Consider the following 19,317-nt stretch of genomic DNA (forward strand, 5'->3'; position numbering starts at 1 on the left):
TCTATGGTATTTGGTATCTACTCATCTGCAGCATCCGCCTCCAGCTCGTCCGGCCCCATCTCTTCCCTCGCACCACCAGCATCACACTCGTGTATGATCTTCTTCCAACCCAGTGGCGCGGACGCGTCCTTGATGTGCTCGATGGTTGGGAAGTAGTGTTCATTCTTCTTCATGGTCGCGACCCATGGTACGTTGTCAAAGGTCATGACCTTCATGCGGAAGTATTCATTGTCCTTGATCTTCTTGATTTCGGTGAGGAAGGCCGACAAATTGGGAGTAGGGACGTTGTTCACGTGTGTGACAAAGTTTGTAGGCGCGAGCTGATGACATGGTCAGTAAGGTATTCTTAAGATAACTGATAGGTGGCAGGTCGCCACAAGCAAGGCCTAAAGGTATCCACCGGTTGCAAATCCACGGTCCGACGACAGAATACCATCCGAGCCACAGGATGAGTGCCGAGGGTCTAGAGCTATCCAAGTCAGGCCTAGGGGTATCCGCCTTCTGAAGTCCTCGGAGCCCACACCGAGCATGATGAGTAAGCAGACAGTAAATCCATGGTAAACCAAGTGGAGCCGGGGCATATTTGCTGGATGAACTTCCAGAATCCCAGAGCAGTGTCCAAGCCATACAAAAGTGGGCTTAATAAGCAAAAGAAAAAACTCCTAGTGTATCCATGGGAGGCCCGGTAATGTTCGCAGAGGGGGTGAGCAATTGTTTCTGGCGTCCAGCTTTCGGAGTCGCCCAGCCCATGGAAAGTGTTCAGAATGTGGATGTAAATCTCCGGTATCCAACGGCGTATCCAGGCTCCAGTGTGGAAAGAACGTGTGATAGAAAGAACAGAAAGAAAAAGAGATTAGCACTTACCCCGTACATGTATGCCGGTGAGCCACGAGCCCGCGACGAGATGTAAACATCCGAGTGAATTTTGCTGATCTGCTGGCGCACAGCCTGATGAGGGCGATGGAAAGTGGCACCACAGAAACTGATTAGGCGATCAGTCTCAAGGTCCTCTGTTGCGACAGTCGATACCTTGATAGTCTTCTCCTCACGCTTGCGCACAACAACAGCGTCCAGGAACTCGTTGTTGTACATGATGTCGAGGTCGGGTGAACGTGTGACCAGCTTGCCATTGAGCGTAAGGAGGACATCGCCTTCGTTGAGACCATCGCCGTGACCTGAATCGACCTTGCGGACCATGAAGAGCTGGTGGCGCTCTGGATCAGCCGTCTCAGTCTTCTCGATCCATTCCTCTGAGACACCCATGACGCGGGCTTGACTCATCTGGACGGTCTGGAACTCGACGTTCAAGATACGTAGCTTGGGTGTGGTTCCGCCTCGGATCTCGTTGAGAACTGGCAGAAGGTTGGGCGTTGCAAGACCAAGATGGTATTCAACGTCTTTGCCACTGTGTGATGTCCGCTCACCTAGGTACGAGAGCCAGAGAGCCTGAACGGTGCCATCCTCAGCGATCAGCACGCCAGAACCACTATGTGAGGCTTGGTTCGTGTCTACGGTGATGGCGTCGAAGTTGGTCGCACGGTATCTAGGTGTGATTGCGCTAGCTGGAATCGCGACTGTAGTGATATCAGTGACGACAGTCTTTGCTACGACAGGTCGGAAGTTTTGGTTGATGCCAAAGAAGATGGTCTCTGCTCCTTTCTTGATGAAGTCGGTGGCGAACTTGGGTGTCTTTACAGGAGCGTTGACAAGAGAGGCATCGTACTTGACAATGGCATAGTTCTGCAATGGGTGCATGAAGACAACCTTGGCATCGACAAAGATGCTGTCAGCAATGATGAGCGAGATGTCGCAAAGGTCATATGGCAGAATCGCTCTCGAGACAAGGACAAGACCCTGTTCAGCATCGACAACGAGTCCATAGCCCTGTTTGTTCATCTTGGGGAAGCCATCTAGCTTAATAGGCATAGAGACATGCACTCGTACGAAGCTACGAACAATGTCTACAGCCTCAGGATAGCTTGAGCTCATCTTGACGAAGTTCGCACGGCGAGGAACAGGAGGCACAGATGGAATGGCATCGGCGAGTGGTTTGAAGTCCCACAAGCCTGTGGTGTCATTGCGTGTTGCTACCCGAATCTTTGCATGCCAATGCCTGTCCACAGCAGTAATACTAGTGTTCGCAGTATGCAGATCGCGCAGATGCTTGTACATCATAACCACTCGCTTACGGTCTGGGATCTTCTTCATGACTTCAATAAAGGTGTCAAGGTCTGGTGTCGGCTGGTTGTCGACTTCCTGAATCAACCACCCTGATGTGTAGCCGTCGGCGAACCTGAAGGAACCAGCTGCCTCGCAGACGTACACACCCGCGCCTTTCAGCGAGATGGCGTAGAGGCGAGCTTGTTGGTATGAGAGGTCGTGGAAAGATGCGCCTGCGACAGAAACAAACTTGTCAGGGGTGATGGCATGGAGATCGCCAACGTCTAGCTCAACATCCATGTTCTCCCCAGCACGCTGTATGGTCACAGAGATAGTCTTGCCAACGTTGTCGTCAAGAATGGCATCAAGTCGGACGAACTGTGTGAGCAACTCTCCGTTGACACGCAACAGAAGATCACCTTCTTCAACCTTGGCAGACGCAGGCCCTTGGGGTAGAACCACCTCAGCGACCAGCATGCCTGTCTCCTTGGGGAACTGAGTGCGGATCTCTTTCTCCAGGGCAGGAGAGAGACCTAGTCTCCGGCACTCGTCGAAGGGCTTCAGTATCCACTGGGTCTGGATGGTGCCTCTAGAGACATGTTGGCCTTGGCGGACAAGCTCGAGAGCGCGTAGCGGTCGGTCCAGGGGCAGGAAGTAGTCGGTCGCGGCACCATCAGCACGTCCACCGGCTTGCAGCGCAACTGCAAATCCGTCGCGGTCTACTACGGGACTGCCCGAGGATCCTCCACTCGCTGCAGCTGCAGCCTGAATGTAGTTGGTGTTGAAGTCAGAGTAGCCCTCGCCGTATTCGGGCGCATTGCGATCCAATCGACTGATAACTCCCGACAAGATACTGAGCTTCTCTCCGGCATCGTTACCCACGACGCGAATCTCGACGCCGACTTTGGCGTTGTCTGGGCGGAGCTTGAGGGCGGTGACGGGCATGTACTTGATCTTCTTGGGGTCGAAGCGGAGGATACCGAAGTCGTGGACGGGATCGCGGTAGACAGGGTGGACGTCGCATTCCTCGTGGTTATCGAAGATGCAGTAGCCGATGAAAGGTCCGGCGCCGACAACATGCCTATTGGTGAGGATGTAGCCCTTCTCAGCATCCACGACAAAGCCAGTCGCCTCTGAGCTAATGGCCGGGTCTGTGTCAAACGAGCACGTCTGACAGAAGTGTATCGATACGACGCTCTTGACCACATTCTCTATAGTTCGTTGCCACTCTGCCGTGTCCTGTCCTGTGACGGCTGTGATATGCGCCGATGATGGAATCTCCTCGTGGGAGCTGTACTCGCTATGCGCATCGTCCATGGCCTCTTCCTGGTCGGGCGAGTGCGACATGACTCCGTTGGAGGTGTGTGCGTCTATTTCGGGCTTGATCTGCTTCACCGGACGGTCTGTTGCTGGTGACGTTGGTGGTTGCTTGCGCTTGGTTGTGCCATTTTGTTCCATTGGCGGCGGATTATTTATAGACGAGGACGTGTGTAGGGGGCGCTTGCCGAGAGCAAGTGCGCTAGGACTGTGAAGTCTCGTAGAATATCGCGTGTGAAGGAGGGAGAGCGGTCGGGAGACGGGCAACGGCAGGGTGCGTGAAGGTGTTGCAAGGAAACTTCGTTTGCAGGCGGCGAGAGACACTCGGCCAAGCAGCATGCCAACCCTGGGTGAGGCGTCTAAAGGAAGGAGGCAGCGCAAACGCAACTGCTGTAGATTAAAAGTAGTAGGCGCAAAGAAGAAAGGCAAAAGACGCAGTCGATGAGTATGCGATGGCTTTGAGGCCAAGAAGGAAAGTGCCTGAAGAGCCCTGCAGCTGCATGCGCCACGGTCCCCCGGTCAAGCTTCGCCGCATCTCGCGAACCATCGTCATTCGTCTCCACTCGCATCCACTCCATGGCAGCAGTGAATACATGCTCCGGTCATATCTCAAGCATGCCACACTGCGCGCCCTTTCCCAAAGCTCATGGGCTAAACTTTCATGTCGCGTCAAACACGGGAGATGAGCAAGATGGCACAGGTTCATTGCGACGCCTATCGAGTTGTGGTTCTCAGGCCGCTCAACGGCAGTATCTAAGTCCAGCCACATGAACAAAGCAAAGAAACCTTGGAAGAGACGGAGTTGAGCGCCTGATAGCTACATGAGAACGCCGAGCCGTTTCAGTATCCGCCCAATGTGCCACAATGCGACAGCACAACCAGCCGATGCAGGGCAAAGAGACAGATTCTTAGATCATCTCTTCATCCTTTACCTCGACAGCCTCATTCTTTTTCTTGCGTGGACGCGGGGTGGCCTTCTTCTTCGGTGAACCCTCAGCAGGATCGTCCTCGCCCTCAACCGTCTTGTTCTTGCGCTTCTTGGGCGTCGTCTTGGGTTTGTCCAGAGTGGCGCCAACTCCGTCACCGGCAGCAGAGCCCAAAGGGAGGCCATTCTTGATCTTCTCCATATCTTCTCCATGCTTCTCCTTCATACGGAGAATAAGCTTGCGGCAAGAGAGCGTGGTGCGGCCGGCGGGAACAGGGCAGGTCTGGGATATGTATAAGCGTGGTAAACCATCATCAGGTAACACTTACGTTGGTCTTGGACTCGAATTTTTCGGTGTCAGCTGCATGCTCGCAAAGAACCATGAGGTACGCGATCTGTATCACAGTCAGTGGCGGGCTTGGTAGAGACATAGGGCTTGTATGCAGCACAGTCGATCCAATCGGTGCCAAGTAGGAGCCCGGCAGTGAGCTCACTTTCATATCTCATACCTTTTCTTGTTCGGACCAGGCGCCGCCGCTTGATGCCGCCTTACTGGGTGTCTTCTGTTCTTCGTCTGACATTTTGACTGTGTATGCTGATATTGGGAGTACAGTCTCAAGGTTGCGTGGCAACAGAGAAAGCCGAGAGAAGAAGGGAAGCGGAGCTGTTGGTCAGACTGGTGAGTTAGAATTCACCTTCACATCGGGCTTTCGTCCATGCGCTTGCCCTGCTTGATGAGGAAGGTGAGCGATGAAACAACGGCATTTGCTTCTGAGCATGTTATTCACCACAGTGAGCCTCACCTTGTGTGCACTATCCGGGAGCCACCAACCCTTGAAAATGTGCATTACACAAGCCACGAGACCACATTGTTGGGTATATTGTTCTCTTTCCATCATCTTCATACTGAGTTTACGCTCTCTGAATAACCATAGAAACATCTGTCGTCATTACTCTGAAGACCCCGCGTCTTTCAGTCTTCGTTGGGCTTAGATGGAGGATAGCTGACGGCAATTTCACTGTCATCTTTCCTGTTACAACTGAACCGCCTAGATATTCATACGAACTTCCTTGATCTACTGCCTTTAACGGGTTCTTGGTTTTAGGAAAATAGGAAGATGGTGTCGGCCTGTAGCGTAGTCATGTCGTCAGCCAATCCACTTGTAGCACTAGCCTAGCTCAAGCTTCGCCCCACAACCAACCTACTGCTCGTCTCTTCATCTTACATTACAGCTTTCACCTCACACGAAGTAAAAACACCATGCTCGAAATAGCCTGCTTCAACGCTTCTTCTGCCACCGTAGCAGCTCAAGCAGGCGCTGATCGGATTGAACTATGTGCCAACTACTCCGCTGGCGGGGTCACACCTTCCCACTCCACACTACAACACGTACGCAAGGAAGTCACGATTCCAATCAATGTCATGATTAGACCAAGAGCTGGCAACTTCAACTACTCAGACGAAGAGTTTACTCTTATGAAGAAAGACATGGAGGTGCTTAAGCCTCTCGCTAGCGGATTCGTCTTTGGCATTCTAGACGCCAATCGTCGTATAGACCAAACTCGCAACCGCGAATTGGTTGAAGCCGCAGCCCCGCTTCCATGCACGTTTCATCGTGCAGTCGATGAGGCCGAGGATTTGGAAGAAGCTGTTGAAACAGTGGTCAGCTGCGGGTTCAAGAGCCTGTTAACTAGTGGTGGGGCGAAGAGCGCCTTCCAAGGTGCTGATAAGCTCTATCAATTACATTCAAGGTTTGGAGCAGATCTGTCGCTAATAGCCGGTGGAGGGGTCAGAAGTACAAATATCGAGGAGCTCAAGAGGAGGACCCACCTAACATGGCTCCACTCAGCAGCCATCACAGCACCTGGAGAAGACGTGAATTGCCAGGAAGTCAGCAAGATGCAGAGAGAGTTATCAAAAGTGGCATGACACAAAGCAAAGAGTCCGATGTGAAGGGTAGGATATTATTCATTAATCGTGGCACATCAGTACTGGATTGCCACAGTACGTGTAAACATGCGTATGCTAAAGCTCCAGCGGGTATCATCCATTCAGGAATGCCTTGAATATAACTCCTAAGATCAATCCGTCCACCTAGTACACTGCGATGAGCATAGCTTCCAATAAATCAGCTGCTTACAAGAGCGCATATAGCAAGGCACCGACAACCGACATTCCGAAGGACCTTGTTGTGTCAACAGACATCTGTCCAGCTGCTCCGGTGCTTTGAGGTGCAGCTGAGGCAGTGTTTGTTTGAGTGACGACGTTGGTCTTTGCGGCGATCGTTGTGGCCTGGGTGATGGTGGTAGCGGGAACGGTGGTAGAGACCTTCACTCCGCTGACAGTGGCTACCTCAACGGTTTCCGCAACGGTGGTGGGTGCAGAGTATGTTACGGCTGGAATAGTGGTGGTATAGACGATGATGGATCCGAGTTCTGTGACTGGGATCGCTCCTCCAACACCAGTGCCGGTGTATTGAGCGGGAATTGAAAGGGTCGACGTGTTTGGCTTCTCAGCCTCGTTGTTGGAGTAGATGTTGGCACTCTGGCCATCCTTGGTGTAGTCTCCGCTGACGAGGTTGACTTCAGTACCTCCGGAGGTGTATGTTCCAGCAGCAACGTTTCCGAAAGAGCCGTCTGGGAATTGGAAGTTTGTGGTGAACTTGTCATAGCACATGGGGATGTTGATGTTCTGAACATTGACACAGTCCAAGCTTTGGCGGCAACCGAAGCCGTCCGCACGGCCATGAACAGATCGCTTGTCGAAAGTGATACCCTGGATAGAGGAGAGGATATCGGTATAGAGAGAGCTGAGCTCCGTGCCAACTGCTGGTGGGGTTGTGCCGGTCGCTCCTTGCGGTTGGCATGCCTCGTAAGGGTCGTCGCTAGTGGCCTTCGACATAGAGTCAAAAGGAGACGCAGTTGCGACAGCCGCAAGAGCGAGTGATAGGAACTTCAAAGACATTTTGGAGTAGGGTACTGTGTGGTATATTGTGGGTGGCGTTGACGGTAGTAGATTACGGATACCGAACGGTGATTATAGGTATTACACGGTGTAGTACTGAACGACCGACGATTATCAAGACTGGTAACGAATGGCAAACGCAAGCGAGCGAATGTGAAAGCGAGTGACGGGAGGGTACGACGGATTGCTTGCCAAGGGGCAAACGAGCAGCCTCGAGTCTATATACTGACTGTACAAGTAGCCCATATCGCTGGTGCTAACAGGGTTTAATCAGGTTCGTCTCTACCATGCCGAACTAGCCAACCGGCACCATGCGCTTTACTGACGGCGCGCCACAATACGATAGGACCTTTACCAACTGACTGGGATCCGTTATCCGTTGGGCGATCATGTGTTCATCCCCAACACCTTGCCCAGGGGCGGCCCTCGTATGGAGAGTCGCGAAGGATTGGCTGTCAAACACACGCGACCCGTACATGTGGCCCCCGCCAACAACAACACCATCGCGTTTAGCAGTTCTAGGAAGGTCGGCCGCGATGCCAGAATCTCTGCTCATGCGACCAGTCAAATCCCTTGGGCCTATGTTCACCGCTAGCCAGTAAACGAGGTCAAAGTCGCGTGATTCGACGGGAGATAAATCGGCAGACTCCAACCGAAGCGCTGCGAACGGACACTTCTTCATCCCTCAGGCAAGCCACGACACGGCCTCTAATTCGACATCACGAGAATTTTCCATTGCCGACACGCTTCCGTCTCTCCAGGTTTGGCCAAGTCTACCACGCCTACCCATCAACAAATAAAGAAAATGCGGGCTCAACGTCATACCGGCCGCGCCGAATCCACCTCGACAAACACTAAAAGCATGGCCCTGGTTGGTCCCTGACAGGCACACCCACAGAACTTGCGGCCACGCGCACGCTGCCGTCCCAAATTTCTCTGCAGCGCTAACACGCGATGGGTGTTGTACCATGATGATCATTCCCCTGAGCAGCGATAGCCTGGGTGACAAGACTTCGCGGACAGCTGGGCATTCGCTCGAGCCTTACCTTATTTTATCTTGCCCAGGTAAACCACCAAGCCTTTGTATCGTCATCCCAAGATGGTTATTCGGCTAACAAAGAGCACGATAAGAATAGCCATTTTTTCTTCACCGTCTAGATCGTGCACCATTGTTGGCATCGAAAGTCAATGAAATTTATGCACACACGAGGAAAAAGATTGCCAATTAGCAATTCGCGCAATAATAGTGTAATAATCCGCGGTTATTCGGCACTGGATTGGGTTTCTGACCGAGACTTGTGTGAGTCGCCAGTCGCACCAACCACGATTGCTATCATGAGTGCAGTGCGATACTATCCCGGACTAAGCAAAAAGGAACACCTCTATCATCGATTCATTCCCGGGCCGCTTCTGACTAGACACAATCTCGCGTGCGTTGTTCCTTCCTACGGTTTTACCCCACTATAACGCCAAGTTGTAAGCAAGGCTAGCTAATAATAGAGTTTTCTGGTGATCGACGCAGGAACAAGGCCTGCATACGCAACGTTGTGGTTGCATAAGGCACGCCGCCACAAGCATGGTTGTTCTTCATGTGTCTGGAGTCGCAGTGCAACCAACTGCGTAGATCTGGGCATCAAGATTTCCACTGTGGAGGCTGCGGATAGGCGCGCGCCGACACAACCCCAGAGGAATTTTCCAATGAAATTCGATACGAGGTAGGACCGATAGTGTTGGATCCGCTGTTATGCGATGCGACCGGAGGTGCAACCTGCATACGGTAGGGTGTACGTGCAGTAGCCGAACCACGTCGTGAACGACATCTAGAACTTCAAGGCCACTTTCTGTATTCCTGGGTCGACGAGTTCCTTTGCATCGTGTGTTGAAACTTACATTTCTTCTTTTTCTTCGCGTACAGCGACGCGACGCTGTGATGCTTGCGACATTGCGTCAGAGATGTCTGGCGCATGCGAGGATCGCGGCAAGACCGAAAATGATGTTATTACGATACAAGACCGATCGGACTCTTGATTTTGTCTGAAAAGCATATGAAATCGCGCAGACGACAGACTCTCTTCGGCCAAACCACCCTCTGCTAGATTCTCAACGGCGATGAGTGAGATAAGCTGACTACCAAGAACTATTCTGAAGTATATATTAGATTCGACATTTGTGAGGCGCTCCGAATGGGAGAAGAGTCCTGGTCATATGCCCAGCATACCTCAGGGAGCCAAGAACAAAATAGGGTTCTGTTTGAGCGGACAGGGTACGGTTGACAAAGTCGAACGAAAAATCATTCTCGACAGTTTACCGGCGATGCATCCATATCAGTTTTCGAAGGCCGCTATACCCCATCTTTTGTCTACTTTGAGGTCAAGCGATCTACCGCCAGCGAGACACATACGCGCCGATCCGCTAGAACCCTTCAATTATTACGACCAAGAGGCGACTGTCGAACAAGAGCTTCCAGTATGTCGATATGCTGTTCTGTCCTTCGCAGTTCATCAACACTGTGTGTGTACATCTTCGAGCTTCAAGAAGGTAGGACACTGTTGGTATTGCTTCTATCTGGCGCGGATGCATGTACAGCCAGCGCCCCGGGCTCACATTGTTTAGCCGTCAAGCTCCTCGCAGAACACTTCAAGTTCTAAATCTCTTAGCCTTTCTTCGTAACCTTACGCTCCAAATCTGTCATGAACTTGCTCATCCCATTCTAGGAAACACATGTGCCTGAGTATGGAAGATAAGACCTGTGGATAGAGGAACATCGTCACGATTCGCGTTTGTGACGATGCGATCGCGAGCCTGCTAGGGCAGATAGACAACGTAGAATTCAAGTCGAAACACATTCTGCATCTTCTCTGTATGTTTTCGCATTGGTACCGACTAAGAAGGTGTAGGCAATTTCGCCGCATAGCCGCGCCGGAATTGGTGCTCATCGTAGAAACATCCCCCAATATACCTTCACTCCGGGCTGTTGTTGTATGCCTAGAAGGCGTCTACTGGCAATTTTGAGCCAGCACAAAGGACTCACATTTTTCAAGAGAAGCAATGGTTTGACGCGGTTACTTCTAAGGGCCTATCTTGAACCACTTCCTACACTCTTGGCTCCAGTTGCAATCGATGGGCTCACCATCCGGGTTTTGTTCAGCGGCTTCGAACAACGAATCGAACCCTTATCGAAACGCGTTCTAAGTATTATCCAGATTTAGAGACCTGCAGTTTCTGCGCCACAACAGGAGTCGATGCACCAACTTGATTATTGGTTGGGTGTATGCAACAATGGTATCCGATGGAGAAAGTCATGTGCTGTTCGACAGGTCAAAAATAACGGCACTTCTTGTATCTTTCTCTGGAAAGGGGAAACCCTCCTTGCGCCGCAAATATAGCTTTCGATGCATTTGGATATGCATCTGGTATAAGTGTCATGGTTAGACCACCTGTACATGATTCGGGTGGCTGTGTGAAAGCGCTTGGCGTTACCTCTCGATTATCCAACGTTCAGTTCGATGTGACGCGTGTGTTCCCGTTGGAGGCTTCCAAGTTTATTGTGCGATTTCACTGCTCGTCTTTATATAGAAAAAAAGGCGCCAACCCTCAGTGTTCGTTCTGTGATATAGCCGGCTATCATGGCGGGTCCTGCTCTTCTCAGGGTGCATCTCCAAGTGCGCTTGACCATCCTTACCCTCCATCACCGACTTGTCTCTTTACATTATGTCGTCATCGAAGTCCATCTCTCATCGTAATTTGGAGAAGAAGACACGTTGTGAAGAGGGCGCAATCGCTGTCATGCGGCTAATACCGCAAGCCCGGAGAAGTCGGCGATTCCAATCAAACTTCCACAATCCCGAAAGAGATCGAAATGCGACATGCGTAAGCAGTTGCGTCAGAGCCTCAGGTACCTGCATAGTAGACGCCAGGCAACAACATTTGAGAACGCCTCGAACGTGTTTCTCGCGTTTTGTCGACTAGCCGGTGATATCAGAAACGGTTGAAACCTGCTGCGCCACTTCTGTGGGCGCAGCCCTAAGCCCAATCTGGTATTGCTTGCGAGAAAAACTAGCCACTACAATGACCCCTTCCTGCGATGCGCATCTCGGTGAGCTAGAATAACCGACTCGGACTGCCATGTCATCCCTCGTCCGGTTTCAGAATGCAGTTTACAATCTTGTCGTTGTCTCCCTGTCCTTCCTATAGGTCAGTTCCTATACGCTAGATACACGCTCGGTGGTCCGATCGCGAATTCCTTCCTTAGCGAGTGTTGTTTGCACAATCGTCCCCACGGATTGTCCGCCCTACGTCAACGTCAATTTTCTTGTGCTTACCATCGCGTGCCTCGGTTTAAGGGAGCTCACGTTTCCGTTGATATACAGGGCTTGTCAGACATTGGCGAGCTGAAGCTTTTCGCTAGGATTAAGCGGTAACGTAGGCTTGATGGTAGTCGTAGGCTTCAGAGGCGGAGTTGCCTGATATCCGATTAGGAATATTGTTGTTTACTGGCAGAGTCTTTATAGTCATCAGCTAAGGGCTAGAATTGCCAGACAGGTGTTGTCTTCGGGCCTGGAGTTCAAAACGCCGCCTCATTGTCTTCATTCACTCCTTGGATTACATTTATATCACAATGGTTTACACCGGAAAGCCGAGCAGGGGATGTGGCATGTGTAAGAGCCGAAGAATCAAGGTATGTCTTGGTACCTCGCGACAATTACTCCTTCCTCTTGATTAGCGATGTCGCCTCCATGCATATCCGGATGCGCTTACTGACTATGCATAGTGCGACGAGAAGCGACCAACATGTGGCAATTGCAAGAAGTCGGCTCGAACATGTCCCGGTTATCCCGACGACTTCGATTTGGTCTTTCGAGATGAAAACAAAGCTATGGCCAAGAAGGCAAGGAAATCCTCTGGAACGACAGCATCAAGCAACAGCACCGGCGCGTCAAGTTCCAACCCTTCTCCGCATCTGTATGTACTACGCTATTTTGTCTATCCCGTCCCGCTGCATACCTTTGACGGATACCGACAAGCTTTGCCGAGCTATGGGTACACTAGTCGTGGTATATGGTCTGTGGGTATTTGCATGTGATAGACCCAAGCCGCAGATCCACATTGCCCTTGTAAACCTCTACTAACGTCCCAGGTCACCTTCTTCGACGTTTGATGTATCGCCAGGAGAAAACGGAGTACCAGGAGAGAAGGCCTTCCAGACAATAACATCACGATCACATTCTCCATCAGACTTAAGCCAATCACAACAGATACTGGCCTTACCCAATTACACAACACCACCATTACCTCTTAATCAGGCGTTTGATTTCGAAGCGTTTGTGTGGAATCTCGAAAATGCAGTGCCCCCAACTATCTCACTTGCGCCAGAAGCTGAAGCCGTACCCTTCTTCTTCAAGAACTTCATTACCCTACCACAACAAGCCGAAAGCACCAGAGGCTATCTAGAGTATCTCGTGCCTCTCTACAATCGTGCTCGCCCATCCTCCGTTCTTCACCTAGCCACTACTGCTGTTGCAATGGCAACATGCGGCCAGTATCCTGGCCGACAAGAGCTACTCCGGGAAGCAGTATCTACCTATGGCAAAGCTATCAAGAAACTGAATGACGATCTGAAAGATCCAGTGATGGCGAAGAGCGATGAAAGTGTGCTTGCCATTCTTATGTTTTCACTGTACGAGGTAAGTAAATCAGTCACTTCTCGCAGGCCTTCAACCAGTTGTGCGACATGTTTCTGAAGCTAACAAATGCCAGACAATAATGAGCACAGACGATACTATCACAGCGTGGGGAAACCATGTCGACGGTGCTGTCGCGTTGACAAAGTTAAGAGGCATGGATCAATTCAATGACCCAATCTCTCATGCCATGTTCCGCGCTGTACGGACGATGATGGTAATGATGACCATGCCACAAACTGCATATCGAAAGCTAATGAAGATCAGATCACAAGCTGCGTTCAACGCTCGAAGCCTATCGACTCGTTCCCTGGCGCGGGAGGCTGGGTTGGTAAAGGCGACATATCAGAGGAAAATGCTGCTAACCGCCTGACACTCATCTGTATCGACCTTCCAAACCTCCGTGCTCGCGCAAACACCCTCACCACCACACCATATGATCTGACCTACGAATCAGAAGCGAAGCAAATTCTCGAGTTCGCACAAATGGTCGACGACAACCTCGAAGAGTGGTACCGTACACTACCCCCCGAATGGAAACATCGTATCATTGGTGTCGTTAGCGAAAGACTTGCCCCTGAGGATATTGCGCTGGCGGAAAAATGGCCAGGAGAACAGCATGTATATCATGACGTGCCATTGGCGAGTATAATGAACGACTACCGTGTATGCCGGATATTCTGTCGGAGAGTAATCATGGCATGTGTGACATGGCTGAGTTTCAGTGGTAACTATGCAGATGGCGACGAGGCATGGAATAAGAGTGTGTTTGTCATCCAGATGATGGTGGACGAGATCAGTGCGTGTATACCGTTCCATATGAGCTACGAACTACAACCAATGGCCAAGGAGATGGGCCAGGAGCAGAATGGTAAGTGATGGTAGTTTTGACAGAAGACTGGGAGTGTGCTAACCGCTATATAGCTGCGGAGGCCTATGGAGGGTACTCATTAGTGTGGCCGCTGTACGTTGCAGCAAACGCTGAGACGGTACCGCAACAACAGCGTGACTGGTTGCTAGGTCGACTATCAGTCATTGGCACCAAGTTTGGGCTGAGTAGTGCTCAGGTGCTGGTATTAGCACGGAGACATGTTCTGACATGTGGGCCTATGTTTCCTTGACGCGAACCGACGCGTGTTACTAGACATGTAATAATATTGAGGGAAGAAGTTGTTTCGAGTTCGCGGTAGGCAACATCGCACGTGTATTATATATAGCTTTGGTGGTCACGGGACATGGCATTTCGGTCAGAATCCAATACGAAGCAAATGTACCGCTCGGGGGATAATCATCCACATGGAGCAAGTGCTCTTGCGACCCACCGGTTCGACGCGGATGATCAATGTGGAGAACCCCGTCTTGTCACGCGTCAGGCATCCCGAGCAGGACCCTCGTTAACAAGGCATCATCAGCACCTTTCACATGGCAAGCTCCAGCGGCGCCGCTCACATGTCGCAATCATTGATCGAAGAATCGCCCGCGGCGATCAGCTGCGGCCCGTTTCCGTGCCAAGCCTGACCCTCCAATTCCTGTTCGGGGTTTCATCTGCTCAGCCACGGCATCCAGAACGACGGCCAACTGTGGGTCCTCAGCCCTTCAACAATTTGCGAAGCTTGTGAAAGATTTCTTTTTCTACGTCTACTTGTATCGCACCATCCTCTGCCTCATTCACACACGCACTCAGCCTCCGCAAGGTTTACCCCGCCACCACGCACGTCAGCACAACACCAGCCTCACTCACTACGTCACCACCACCACAACCATGGGCGCAACAAACCTCATTCCGCTTGTGATCCTCTTTGCGGTCGTTGGAGGCTTGGGATGGGTGGGCTATCAGGTAACACAACTCCTCTGTAGTTTGCGCATTGTATCGCTAACATGTGTGTCTCTCAGATCTTCCTCTACTCCAATGAGCTCGCTGAACGCGGCGTCAAGAAGATGGAAAAGAAGAACGTCGTCTTCACGAAAGACGGCGCAAAGGTCGGAGTTAAGGAGGTTAGCAACGAGACGTATGCGGATAAGACACAACGCGCTTTTGTCAAGACGTGGAACGCCGCGCATGACGGGTGGGTGGTTGATGATTGAATACAACGCGCAAGTGCACTACTGACTATGTCGAAGGGGATCCCCGGTTGCACGCAAACCTACGAGATAATCACAACTTCATGTGCGACCCGAGTCCAGACCGACATTTCTTTTCGATGATACCTTTTTCCTTTGTCATGCGCCATCCCATATCGCAGCTTGTTTCGCACCAAGTGTCGGTAGGCGTGAGGATGGTTAGCAGTTTGTATTGAAAGGCGTTGGGACGGCTTATATCACAATAACATGTACGAGCGTTGACGCGTGTGGTAGCACGCAGTGTACCCACTTCTCATCTGCGGCCTTTCTAGGCAGGAGAATGAAGAGACGATTCTTTATTGGATTCCATCAATGCGGTATGCATCTATTCTATTGCCAACTGATCGCATGACAGCCTTTGCTATGGCCAGACGTCAATGCACCTGTTGGTCCACTTCTGCACACGATGTCACACGCAATCAAAAGAGACAAGGTTTACACCCTACAAGTAACAGAATGATGTAACTTCGCAGGGCGGCAAACCATCACGACGGGTCTGTTGAACCCCACTCCATGTACTCTACGGGTGTTACCATCCGTATTATGTGAAAGACGCTCATCCAATACCTGAACTCGCGACGGATCTGGAAGCCAAGTTCCAAGGCAATAGAAGAAATGGAGCAGAGAGACGACATCAAACACAGGGAAGAGCTTGGGAGGCAACGCAGAGAAAACAAGGCTACGCATCGAAGAGACGGGGTACGTGGGTAGTCAACTACTCCTCGGCCGAGATGATTGCGCATTGTATGAGGGGCAACTGGAGTCTAAATGTGCTGATCTATTGTCGATTCGTGCTAGCTTGTCCCTGGGACAAGCAATGTCTGGAGCTTAGTGCCGCGGACCATCCGACGCTCCGTCGAGCCGCATACTGCTTTAACGTTTGCGTTGCATCAATCATGAATATCTTTAACGCATGCGTGATGTTATGGCGATCTCTAGGTTGGCGAGTCAGGTGGTTCTGTTGCTATATTATACCTCCATGCCATACCTACTCTTGACGAATTCACCAGATTGACACATTCTACTTCAAGTTGTGGCCATTCTTCCCCCTAGCCATGACGTTCTTAGCGAGTATATTGCCCGCAGACTCTGAGCTTTTCAGCTTCAAAGGCGCTGTCTTTTGGTTTGCAGTGTTTTCAGCATTGGTGAGTACAAGCTCCACGTTTCTTATCTTGCTGTCACTTCCGGTCTATCCTTTACAGTCTCCTCAATGTTCCCACATTGTTAGATCAACCGGAGCTCAAAGCAAAACATTAATTGTGCCGAACTATGGGCATCGACTGACATCGAATAGGCCACCGTCTATGCTGTTTATTCAGTTATATACAATGTTTTCTTCCACCCTCTCAAGCACATCCCCGGTCCATTCTTCGCACGCGCGTGCGGTATTCCCTGTGCTCTACATATGTTTGACGGCAGTTCGGTCCAATGGGTAAAAGAGTGCCACGATAAGTACGGCGATGCGGTTCGTGTGACCCCAAGTGAAGTCAGCTTCATCTCAGGAGAAACTGCTTGGCAAAGCATATACGGCTTCCGTGTAGGCAAGAGCAAGAACACCGGATATTACCTCAAGGACAGGAATTGGTAGTGAGTTAAGTCTTTTCGAAGACGCGAGCAAAAGATGCTGATTAGAAAACAGCTTAGCACCTACCAACGGCGTTGAGTCAATCATCATAGCAGATGAAGCAGGACACTCGAGAATGCGACGTAACCTCGCACACGCTTTCAGTGACAAAGCCCTACGAGGACAAGAGAGTCTCATTCAGTCTTATGTCGATCTTCTCGTTCAGCGCATGGGCGAACACGCCGCTCAAGGCAAAGACATGGATATCATGACCTGGTACAGTGAGTAACCTATGGCTTATGGTGTGCTTCGCATTTCGACTGATCATATGTGCAAAAGACTATGCAACTTTCGATATTATATCCGATCTCACCTTCGGCGAACCACTCTACTGCCTGCGCGATTCCGTCAAACACAGCTGGGTTTCCATCACCTTCAAGTCCATAACGGCCACCGGTTTGAACGCTGCTCGCAATAAACATTTCATCTTCAGGTGGTCCAACTCCCTGCGCAGCATTTTCCAAGACAACTCAGTTGCTGCGCGCGCACGACTCGAGTTTTTTGAGCGCGCCCGCGATCAGGTCAGCAAGCGACTAGCGAAGCTTGACAGCGAGAAAGGCGTGGAAAAACCAGACTTCTTCACCCACATAGTGAACAACCAAGAGAAGGAAGCAACAAGAATGACCAGAGACGAAATGGACAGCAATGCAGTCACCTTTCTCGTTGCAGGTAGCGAAACCACTGCTACAACATTGTCGGGCGCTACCCATTTCCTCCTCCGTAACCCCTCTGCGTATACTAAACTCGCTGCCGAAATCCGCTCTCGTTTTTCTTCTCCTGACGAGATCACTATGGAAGAAGTCAACAAGCTCGAATACCTCATCGCCGTCTTCCAGGAAACTCTACGACTTTATCCACCCGTTGCCACAGGCTTTCCTCGTGTTGTACCAGCGGGGGGCGACAATATCTCAGGCCACTATATCCCTGGCGGCACTTCGGTATACTGTTCCCAACACGCGATGTATCATTCTGAGCGCAATTTCAAGGACCCAGAGCTCTTCGTTCCGGAACGCTGGTTGGGCGAGGAACGGTACAAGGATGATAAGAGGTCGACGCTGAATCCGTTTAGCTTTGGACCAAGGAACTGTTTGGGCAAGAAGTACGTATACTTTTTCTTTTCTTCTCGCCTTCCTTCTTGTCTAGCAACAATCACATCTTCACCTGCTTGCTCAGTCAGGGAAGACAAAGACAATCATAGACTGACATTATCGTTTTTTAGTCTGGCATACGCGGAAATGCGTCTCATCCTCGCTAAGATCGTCTTCGCTTTCGACCTCGAACTCGTAGAGAAAGAGAGGGATTGGATGGGTGAGCAGAAGGTTTTCACGCTCTGGGATAAAAGCGCGTTGATGGTCAAAATAAAGCCCGTACAGCGTTAGTGAAGTATGGTGTTGTATTGAGGGTGATTAGCTTATACAAAAGCAGGTATCTTGGGTTGTGCAACGGCGCGAAGGTAGCATTATATAGAAAGAATTTTTCATCCAGGTTAGAGCAGAGTAGGGATGGCTGATGATTATGTCCACATTGGTCCGCCATCGACAGACTCGTAAGTCGCGAACTCACCGCGGGTAGGATGATGATCGGCCACGTCGTTTTCAATTGTACGATCCAGAAGAAGGTACCGGCCCGAAGCCAATCTGCACTAGTTGATGGGCTAAGAGTTTGGGGTATGTACAAGGAAGTTCGTGTTTTATGAGTTGTACCTAGTCACACCGCACCCTAAAGATACACGCTGTGTCTACACTGAGAAAGTAGAAAATATAGCACGCTGTATGTTTCGAGGAGATAATTTGAGCATTTGGTAAACTGGTCGAAATGAGCTCCTTCGTAAGTTTCACGCGTTGTTTGTAAGCGCCGTGGCGCAAGGCTGATGATATTGCTCAAGCACGTCCGCTTCCTCACGAACCCTGGTTGGTCAACCCGACACACACGGGATAGAGCTCTTATCATGCGGCGATCCCCCAGCCTTGAGGTTTCGCAGCTTCCTGTGCTGACCGAAGAAACTGTCATTGGGTCTGTACGATATGATCCACCCATGGGCATAGAAAAGAAAGCGGGTGCGAAGTATCTGATCACGTATCTAAGCATTCTCATTGTCCAAGACTACTCACTGCATCAGCCCTCTCTATTGACGGATAGACAACAGGTTCGGTATCGTTGTAAAGCACTTCGGCATGTAGGCCGGCTAGCCTTGATGCCAGCCATGCCGCAAAAAGCTGACCACCCACATCTTGCTCATCCTGGTCGAGAAAGAAGCATCCTGCACTGGAGTCCAATCATTCCCATCAAAGCTGCATCAGCAGCTTTCGGGTTGTAGCCATGTTTTACCGAATACGGAGTGGCGTTCCAGGCGGGACACTGTTCTGACAACGTATTAGAACTTTACTGTAGAAGCTCGTACTCATTGCTTGCGATCTCGTTGTTTTTGGACTAGAATCATGTTTGGAATTACGTAGGTAGGGTACGAGGATAATCTCACTGCTGCCCGGGTCTTCTACAAGCACGAACACATCCAACGAGTCAT

At 50.8% G+C, this 19,317-nt stretch overlaps 9 protein-coding genes across 9 annotated transcripts; 4 read left to right on the forward strand and 5 right to left on the reverse strand.

The window, feature by feature from the left end:
• Positions 1-17: 17 nt before the first annotated feature.
• Positions 18-3,618, reverse strand: CC77DRAFT_947916 (trypsin-like serine protease; the record flags this gene model as incomplete). The annotated part of the gene is made up of 2 exons (XM_018535171.1): positions 18-320; positions 865-3,618. The coding sequence occupies 2 exons, from the start codon at positions 3,616-3,618 to the stop codon at positions 18-20; spliced, it is 3,057 nt and encodes a 1,018-aa protein (XP_018380217.1).
• An 830-nt stretch (positions 3,619-4,448) lies between these two features.
• CC77DRAFT_904169 (hypothetical protein) lies at positions 4,449-4,983 on the reverse strand (the record flags this gene model as incomplete). The annotated part of the gene is made up of 3 exons (XM_018533609.1): positions 4,449-4,685; positions 4,732-4,797; positions 4,912-4,983. Coding segments are annotated over 3 exons (375 nt in total), but the record flags the coding sequence as incomplete, so codon positions are not given.
• Positions 4,727-5,581, reverse strand: CC77DRAFT_1025417 (hypothetical protein). The gene is made up of 2 exons (XM_018526065.1): positions 5,016-5,581; positions 4,727-4,788 (listed from the first exon to the last, which is right to left on the reverse strand). Exon 1 carries the CDS (start codon positions 5,305-5,307, stop codon positions 5,074-5,076), a length of 234 nt encoding a protein of 77 aa, XP_018380219.1. The 5' UTR covers positions 5,308-5,581; the 3' UTR covers positions 4,727-4,788; positions 5,016-5,073.
• Positions 5,582-5,663: 82 nt separating this feature from the next.
• On the forward strand, positions 5,664-6,332 carry CC77DRAFT_1013615 (hypothetical protein; the record flags this gene model as incomplete). The annotated part of the gene is made up of 1 exon (XM_018523849.1): positions 5,664-6,332. The coding sequence occupies one exon, from the start codon at positions 5,664-5,666 to the stop codon at positions 6,330-6,332; it is 669 nt and encodes a 222-aa protein (XP_018380220.1).
• A 207-nt stretch (positions 6,333-6,539) lies between these two features.
• On the reverse strand, positions 6,540-7,304 carry CC77DRAFT_947914 (hypothetical protein; the record flags this gene model as incomplete). The annotated part of the gene is made up of 1 exon (XM_018535170.1): positions 6,540-7,304. One exon carries the CDS (start codon positions 7,302-7,304, stop codon positions 6,540-6,542), a length of 765 nt encoding a protein of 254 aa, XP_018380221.1.
• A 358-nt stretch (positions 7,305-7,662) lies between these two features.
• Positions 7,663-8,337, reverse strand: CC77DRAFT_1013617 (hypothetical protein; the record flags this gene model as incomplete). The annotated part of the gene is made up of 2 exons (XM_018523850.1): positions 7,663-8,027; positions 8,154-8,337. 2 exons carry the CDS (start codon positions 8,335-8,337, stop codon positions 7,663-7,665), a joined length of 549 nt encoding a protein of 182 aa, XP_018380222.1.
• A 3,237-nt stretch (positions 8,338-11,574) lies between these two features.
• CC77DRAFT_493628 (hypothetical protein) lies at positions 11,575-14,535 on the forward strand. Its single transcript, XM_018531905.1, has 6 exons — positions 11,575-12,045; positions 12,139-12,329; positions 12,505-13,051; positions 13,125-13,265; positions 13,316-13,919; positions 13,973-14,535. The coding sequence occupies exons 1-6, from the start codon at positions 11,986-11,988 to the stop codon at positions 14,167-14,169; spliced, it is 1,740 nt and encodes a 579-aa protein (XP_018380223.1). The 5' UTR covers positions 11,575-11,985; the 3' UTR covers positions 14,170-14,535.
• A 275-nt stretch (positions 14,536-14,810) lies between these two features.
• On the forward strand, positions 14,811-15,133 carry CC77DRAFT_947948 (hypothetical protein; the record flags this gene model as incomplete). Its single annotated transcript, XM_018535173.1, has 2 exons — positions 14,811-14,885; positions 14,942-15,133. 2 exons carry the CDS (start codon positions 14,811-14,813, stop codon positions 15,131-15,133), a joined length of 267 nt encoding a protein of 88 aa, XP_018380224.1.
• A 907-nt stretch (positions 15,134-16,040) lies between these two features.
• On the forward strand, positions 16,041-18,390 carry CC77DRAFT_493631 (cytochrome P450 monooxygenase-like protein). Its single transcript, XM_018531906.1, has 5 exons — positions 16,041-16,314; positions 16,464-16,756; positions 16,809-17,014; positions 17,073-17,892; positions 18,013-18,390. The coding sequence occupies exons 1-5, from the start codon at positions 16,225-16,227 to the stop codon at positions 18,170-18,172; spliced, it is 1,569 nt and encodes a 522-aa protein (XP_018380225.1). The 5' UTR covers positions 16,041-16,224; the 3' UTR covers positions 18,173-18,390.
• The last annotated feature ends 927 nt before the right edge of the window (positions 18,391-19,317 follow it).

The sequence above is a fragment of the Alternaria alternata genome, assembly GCF_001642055.1.
Source record: "Alternaria alternata strain SRC1lrK2f unplaced genomic scaffold CC77scaffold_29, whole genome shotgun sequence".
In the NCBI taxonomy this organism is placed as follows: Eukaryota; Fungi; Ascomycota; class Dothideomycetes; order Pleosporales; family Pleosporaceae; genus Alternaria; species Alternaria alternata.

Bases quoted from the DNA above. Each gene is read 5' to 3' on its own strand.
- CC77DRAFT_493628 (XM_018531905.1), top strand. From the start codon at position 11,986: ATGGTTTACACCGGAAAGCCGAGCAGGGGATGTGGCATGTGTAAGAGC. The intron at 12,330-12,504 runs GTATGTACTACG...CTAACGTCCCAG, and splicing joins TCCAACCCTTCTCCGCATCT to GTCACCTTCTTCGACGTTTG. The intron at 13,266-13,315 runs GTAATGATGACC...AATGAAGATCAG, and splicing joins GCGCTGTACGGACGATGATG to ATCACAAGCTGCGTTCAACG.
- CC77DRAFT_493631 (XM_018531906.1), top strand. From the start codon at position 16,225: ATGACGTTCTTAGCGAGTATATTGCCCGCAGACTCTGAGCTTTTCAGC. The intron at 16,315-16,463 runs GTGAGTACAAGC...GACATCGAATAG, and splicing joins TTGCAGTGTTTTCAGCATTG to GCCACCGTCTATGCTGTTTA. The intron at 17,893-18,012 runs GTACGTATACTT...ATCGTTTTTTAG, and splicing joins AGGAACTGTTTGGGCAAGAA to TCTGGCATACGCGGAAATGC.
- CC77DRAFT_1025417 (XM_018526065.1), bottom strand. From the start codon at position 5,307: ATGAAGATGATGGAAAGAGAACAATATACCCAACAATGTGGTCTCGTG.